The 7500-nt window shown below is 45.4% G+C and overlaps 1 protein-coding gene across 1 annotated transcript in view; it reads right to left on the bottom strand.

Annotated features, from left to right (window-relative positions):
- Window positions 1–7500, bottom strand: part of LOC137970325 (FAD-dependent oxidoreductase domain-containing protein 2-like) — a 29784-nt gene that overhangs the window by 17192 nt on the left and 5092 nt on the right. Inside the window, exons 4-5 of the mRNA XM_068816850.1 lie at window positions 624–739; window positions 73–230 (exon numbers count right to left, since the gene is read on the bottom strand). Of these exons, the coding sequence (XP_068672951.1) occupies window positions 73–230; window positions 624–739 (274 nt within the window). The remainder of the gene's footprint in view (window positions 1–72; window positions 231–623; window positions 740–7500) is intronic.

Raw genomic sequence — 7500 nt, 5'->3', positions numbered from 1 at the left:
TGTTAACATGTCGATTCAACAATCAACCAAAACAGATCTAGATTGAGCGTGAAAACATATCTTCACACATACCTCATAACAACATTCTTGCACATGTAGCTGGTACCGTTTTGATCCTTAAGGTGGAACATTGCCTCTTTACCATCCCCATCTCTTGACACAAGCTTAATATTCGTGTTGTATTGTACTTTTAAATTCAATTTGCTCACATAATCATTCAAATACTTTACCTAACAAATGATAGAGACAAAAATTCTCTCCTGTAAATAATTGCATAAGATCTCTTTGTGAGCACTTCATGCTCTCACAAAAAATAAGACACGACCCCCTTGCTCCCCTCCCCCTCAAAAAACGATTTCATGTTTTAAAAAAGCAGGGAATTTAGAATTAAACTAATCTAGCAGAAAATAACAATTAGAGAAAGGACGCTTTCTCTTGCTCCTTTCTTGAGCCTACTGTACTCTCACATTTAATGATCTCCAGAAAACAGCATACAAATGTTATTTCAAACATGAAATTGGAGAGTTAAACTGCATTCTGTTAAATGTTTACTTTTTGAAAATCTACAATTTAATAGAAATCTCTCTAGTTGTAATTCAAATCATGGCTTGTTGACGTCTTACCAGGATATCAGCATCTGGGAAAAACTGTTTGGTATATCGAGTCATTAGTAGGGACTCATCATCACTAAGTAAGGAATTCCAGTCGTGACGCATGTTAAATTCTTTGTTGGTTTTTCCTACAGGCATCAAAGTAGTTTTTAGAAAAAAAAGATATTCATTGAATCATTTGCTGTGATGCAAGGAATTATTACACTGTAGGTACAAGGAGACTGAACAGCAACAACAATTACATAGGTGATACGTTTACAGTTTTTAGGTGTTTTTACTTCTTTTAAACATAACTTTGATTGGTTTACTTGCAATCAACATTCCTAAATAATTATTATAAATAATATTATAATGAAATGGCCATGACTGGTTTTTGGGTCAACAGGGCTCAATAATAATAATGATGATGATGATGATGGTGATGATGATGATGATGATGATGATGATGATAATGATTTCATTAATAACTATCTTACATACGAACACTGTTTTCAATCATTAAATTATAGAAACAAGTGAAGCAGTCTTCGTAATGATCGATGGATTAAATGCTATGAAAAATGCAATTAAAATAATGTAAGACAAGGTGTTGCTCTAAGTGTGACCGAGGCCGCGCGAGTAAAGAGGGTAGCGAGCAACGCGGACAAATGTGAACCCGTATATGACAATTTATTGGCCAAACAATGTAAAAAGGAAGATAACAAAAGGAGACAAACGCCGAAATTATCAGCCAAGCACAAAAGGCAACAATAAAAGGCTAAGAGAAAAAGGGCAATAGCGCCCCTCCGTGCGAGGGGAGAACTCTGAAAGAACTTGGAAGACTAGCTAGATGTTCGCTTGACGATGGACTTTAACTTGTGAGCAATTAGGACGTGTTGGGCGTCTAATGTATCCGTTTAACACAATAAACAACGAACTCAAAGAAACTAATGGCTGACATCCTGTTTTTAACGATACGATTGGTCAACCATGGCTAGGTAAGCCACAAACTGATGAAACTTTCCTGTTTTCTGTGTCTCGATGAACCACAAAACATATACGTGCTCTAGTAGCACAATAGATAAAGAAACAGTAGCCTTAGCGGTTTTTCCTAAAACAGCTGGTGTACTAAAGGGTGATAAATTTAATTATTTGTCTTCCTGCACACGTATCGTGTGGGAGAAATATGACAGAGCTTGATGACCACAAAGCACAACCGAAACGAACATTTTCCGTGGGAACCGAGATAAACAGAACCACAAAGTGAAACCAAAAAATTGCTTTGTCACGTATAATCGAGCTCGGTTACATTTCTCCCCTGCTAAGGTCGTCGTCCTCGACAGACCTATGTGCTTCTATGGAAACGAAACTAACTTTAACGTTCTACCAAAAGCTATATGCTATTGCCCATATAAGTAAAATGAAGTACAGCGGAAAGTCCTTATTAGCAACAGTCACTGAATTGTTTGCTGCTGATCTGGGCTCCCTGTGGGGGTTGGGGTGCTGTCCTGCTGTCTTGCGGGTTGAACGCCTAACTGGGCCGTCTTCTGCTTCTGCAACAGGATCCGTTGGGTCCATAGGCAATTCTGCTGCTTGGGGTTCTGCTGGAATTTCATTGGGTCCTGGCATGTCCTCATGGGGCTGTTCTGGGTCTGGTAGTACTGGAACTGCAGGCTCGGAGGGGTCTGGAGGTCCTGCAGCAGTCTCCGTGGGGTTCTGCTCTGGAATTTCTTCAGGTTCTGGAACTAGCAATGCTGGGTCTGGGGGAACTGCAACATTCATAGCATTACGGGGCTGTCTCCTCATTACAATAAACTTGTCATCTCCAAGTACTGGATTTACAAATCTGCCAGTGGTTCTGGAACTGGAGGAATTTGAATGACTTGCAGGACTTGTGACTGGACATGGCCGTACTGTCTTTTCACAAGGTCTCATCAGGGTTCGGTGCACTCTCTTAGCTGGTCCATTGCTGTGGGCCGGTACAACCGTATAAACTACTCCGTCAGGTCCGGGTGCATTTTCAACCTGATACAGGGTTGGATCCCATGCATCTTGGATCTTGTTTCTCCCCTTTGGGTGGCTGCGGAGGTACACAAACTGTCCTTTCTCAACTGGCGAGTCATAGCTTTTCTTGTCATTTGCAGCTTTCCGTGCATCTGCTTGATGTCTGAGTTGCTCCCCTGCTTTGAGGTATGCATCTCTGAGGCGTTCCTTGTGAGCGGCAAGCCAGTCTATCTCCGGTTGGTCAGCATCTTCTGTTCCGAGTAGTAGGTCGGCAGGCAATCTCGGGTCCCTTAGAAACATCAGGTAGTAAGGTGAGTAGCTAGTTGAGGCGTGAGGTACTGCATTGTAGGCGTACAATAATTCTGGGAGATGTTCGGGCCATTTTCTCTTCTTCTCTGGTGGTAACGATCGCAACAAATTATGCATGGTTCGGTTAAATCTCTCACACTGAGCGTTCCCTTGTGGGTGGTAAGGAGTGGTGCACGACTTCTTAATGTCGTACAACTTACAAAGTTCAGTGATTAGTACATTCTCAAAACTTCGTCCTTGATCTGAGTGGATCCTCAAGGGCACACCATACTTGAAAAACCATTCTTTCAGTAGAACCTTTGCTGTAGTACTTGCTCGCTGATCTTTAGTTGGGACTGCATGTGTAAATTTGGTGAAAACATCAGTCATGACGAGAACATTCTCTCTGCCGTCTGTGGCTGGCTCAAGGACGGTGAAGTCAATAGCAAGAACTTCTAATGGTTTAGTGGCCAGGAGATGTCCCATTGCTGGACGGATGCGGGGAAGAGGTTGTTTAGACAAGGTACAGCGCTCACACTTCTTGATCCAGACTTCCACATCATTGTTCATTCGCGGCCAATAACAGCGATCTCTAATAAGGTGTAGGGTACGTTCGAGTCCTTGGTGTCCCATATCGTCATGTAGACTAGTGAGAATCTTCTCCTTTAGCGCCTGGGGAAGGACTAATTGTTTACGCTGTCCACAGCTTGGATCTTGGAGGGTACGGTACATCACTCCATTCTCTTCTGAGATCTTGTCCCATTGGTTAAGCAATGTCAAAGTGTCTTTCGTTTCCCGTCTTCTTTCTTGAGGGGTAGGTTTCTGATTTCTTGACCAGTAGAAGTGAAAACGTCTAATGGTGGGATCTGCCATCTGCATTTCTCTTACGTCAGGCAGGCTGTGGGTAGGCAGGGTGGTGTGAGTTGTCTTCTGGGTATCCCTGGTAGGTGGGTCTTCTTCTGTGCTACTGATAATCATTTCTCTCAATTCAAGTGGTACTTGGGTGGGTTGTGTGACACTTGTCTCACTCATCTGCACTTCTGCTATGTCATCGATGGGTGTATTTTCCGATTCTCTAAGGCTGTGCGTTGCTCTTGAAAGTGCATCTGCATTTCCATTTGTTCTTCCAGGGCGATACTTGATTGTAAACTTGAACAATGCCAGTTCTGCTGCCCATCTTTGTTCGACTGCTCCCAGCTTCGCTGTTTGAAGGTGGCTTAGTGGGTTGTTGTCTGTGTAGATCACGAATTCAGATCCTAATAGGTAACTTCTAAACTTCTCTGCGACTGCCCATTTTAGTGCTAGCAACTCCAATTTGCGAGAACTGTAATTCTGCATGTTCTTTTCAGGTGGTCGTAAGCGGCGGCTGGCATACGCTATCACTCGGCGCTTGCCATCTTGTTCTTGTGACAACACGGCACCCAATCCATCATGGCTCGCATCTGTCTCAACAACGAAAGGTTTGGTGTAATCTGCATATCCTAGAACTGGTGCAGTAGTAAGTCTCTCGCGTAGGGTGTCAAAGGCTTGCTGACATTCAATGTTCCACTTTGCTGTGAATGGCTTGGAGAGTTTCTTGATAGTCTTTAATTCATGGAGGGATTCGTTCACCAAGTGGTGTAGGGGTCCCGCTATCTTTGCAAAGCTGTCAATGAATCTGCGATAGTAACTCGCAAAACCAAGGAAAGTTCTGAGTTCTTTCACTGTGGTTGGAACTGGCCATTCTTTTACAACCGTGAGTTTCTGGGGTTCTGGGGAAATGCCATCGCCTGAGACTTCATGTCCAAGGTAGGTCACCTTTCTCTTGAGGAAGTTGCACTTCTCTAGTTTCAACTTCAAACCATGTTTTCGCAGACGGTTTAGAACCATTTCGAGTCTGTTGAGGTGTTCTTCAAATGTTTGTGAGTAAATCAGGATGTCATCAAGGTACACAAGTAGAATTTGGAAAATTTGTTCATTTAAGCAGGCCTGCATAAGTCTGGCGAAGCTGGCTGGTGCGTTGCAGAGACCAAAGGGCATCCGATTGTATTCGAACAGACCAAAGGGGGTGATGAATGCTGTTTTTGCTTTGTCTTCTTCCTCTACAGCAACTTGGTTGAAACCACTTGCTAAGTCAAGGGTGGAAAACCAGCCTGCTCCCTGTAATGCATCGAACGATTCTTGTATTCTCGGAAGCGGATAAGCATCTTTTACGGTCTTTGCGTTAAGTCTGCGGTAATCAACACACATGCGGAGGCTTCCATTCTTCTTTTGCACTAGTACGATCGGTGACGAGTAGGGGCTATGACTCTCGCGGATGATCCCTTGTTCAAGGAGCTTCTGGATATGTTCCTTGGCCTCTTGGTATTGGCTAGGGGGTATCCTCCGGAAAGGCTGATTTACGGGAATATCATCTGTGGTGAATATTTTGTGCTTTACAGTCTCAGTGTATCCCAGTTCATCATCATCACTTACGAACATGTCTTTGTACTTGACCAGAAGTTCATCCAGTTGGGCTTGTTGTTCTGGGGTACTGTCACTAGAAGGGGTAGGGCTTGACAAGGGAGGAGACTTAGGGGACTGTTTGTGCTTTGGGGTTTCTTCATCTTTATGGTGAACGACTACTTCGTGGACGGAGACTTGTGTGAGGTCGAAGTCCTGGTAGTCTTCCTGGACACCAAAAACTGCATGCATAGTGCCAATTTGCTCTCGTGGGCGAAGCCAGACATCTTCTTGTCCCACATTGGCCACTTTCACTTTTACATGTTTTCCATGAACAGAGGTGAGAGTACTTGCAATGATTAGACCATGGTGAGTTCGATCCCTCAGGGGCTCAACAACAATACAACTTTCCTCTCCAGGCAGCAAACCTCGATAGCCAGTGGCATCCACAGTAGTGATCGATCCAGCTGGTATCCTGATATTGTCCCTGCCTGCTATCCTTGCAAGTCCCCTCACCGACGTTGCGGCTTTAGCGACAGCTTGAAGGGTGCTGGTCCATGCAGTGTCCTCCAGCTGCTTTGTCTCTTCATTCATCTTCTGTATGATATTCATGCCCAGCAGTCCTGGCACAGCTTCCTTACGGGCTCTTGATTGCGGATCAGGGGGGTCTTTCACTACAAGGATACCTCTCTGGGGAATGGTCACACCCTGCGCTTCGAAGTCAAGTTCCAGGTAACCGATGTACGGTATTTCCAGGCCATTTGCAGCGGTCAAGGTAAGCCATTTGTTTGTGTCCAGCAGGTCGGTCCCTCTGGGGCAGAAGTGCTGATTGAAGAAACTTTCGGTGATCGTTGACACCTGTGATCCAGAATCAAGAAGGCAACGTACTGGTATTCCCCCCAGTTTCACAGTGGTGACTGGACAACTGCCAACTGCTTTCTCGTAGAGACAGCTCCGGGCAACTGTGGGGTACAAGATGAGCCAGGACTGTTCCCTCCTGCCACCTGGCTCTCAGCAGCAGGGGGAACTAGTTTAACGGGCGGTGCGGGGATCGTGGGGGAAGGTTTCTAGGGGGCGGCGCCTGATTTCTCGCGGGGCAATTTCGGGCAAAATGGTTGGCCGCTCCACAGCGGAAGCACTTGTTAGCTGTCGTGCCAGTTCTGGGAGGTGGAGGCTGCGGCTGGGTTAGGGGTCTCTGTCTCTCACTATCCTGTCGGGAATTCATCTTGCTGATACTGGAAGCTAGGTCTTCAATTGCTTTCTGTTGACCTTGCAGGGTCTTCATGATTTCTGCCATCGTCAATGCCAGAGAAGGGGATGACTGCTGCTCGGAGGAGGCTGTCTCCTGAGACGACACTACGCGGGAACGAGGGGCTGAGACCTTCTCATCCTCTTCGGCCCAGCGGATGGCTTCTTCTCGTACATCGAGAAAGGAAATGCTAGGATGGTCACGTACAAACTTCCTTAGTTCTTTTCTGAGCAATGAGTCCCGGACATTCTCTACGAAGTGATCCCTTAGTGCACTGTCGCTATCGCTTGTCGTGGGCTGTTTTTTTTTTAATTTGTCTTGCAGTTCCCTCAGGGCATGGGAGTACGATCGCAAGGTTTCCCCTTCCCGCTGTTTACGGTCATAGAAGGCCTTAAGCAATTGGGGTACTGAGCGTTTTTCACCAAATGATTCTTGTAATAGATTAAAGATTTGTTCAGGTTCCTTTAGGCTGATCTTGGGGTACAACTTGATTTCCTCTTTCGCGGGTCCTTCCAAATATGAGAAAATGAAATCTGCTTGTTCGGACGTGGGAAGTCCTCTAGAGGTAATTGCGCTTTTTGCATTGTCAATAAAATCATCAATCAACAGTTCGTTTTCTCCATGCCTACCACTGAATTTCCTTAATCGATGTTCATTGGGGACTACCACTAGCTGTCTTGTTTCTGGCTGGGGTGGGGTGGCCTGTGCTCCCGAGGTATCCTGTTTTTGCGTGGCAGCTTGCAGCGTTTTCAGCAGGTCATGCGCTTGTTTTTGTTGGTCTTCAAGTTGACTTATTTTGGCCTTCAATGTTTCCACCTCCTCCTCGGTCATCTTGGTAGTGGCTTCTATTGCCCTTTTTCAACTCTCATGTGCCCTTTGTGCTTTAAATTTGGAGCCGAAATATTCTCGCTACCCCACTCCTGGTACCAAAATGTGACCGAGGCCGCC

Source organism: Montipora foliosa, chromosome 9 (genome assembly GCF_036669935.1).
Source record: "Montipora foliosa isolate CH-2021 chromosome 9, ASM3666993v2, whole genome shotgun sequence".
Lineage (NCBI taxonomy): Eukaryota > Metazoa > Cnidaria > Anthozoa > Scleractinia > Acroporidae > Montipora > Montipora foliosa.
Note: the sequence above shows the minus strand (reverse complement) of the source record. Positions and strands in the feature narration are given on the sequence as shown.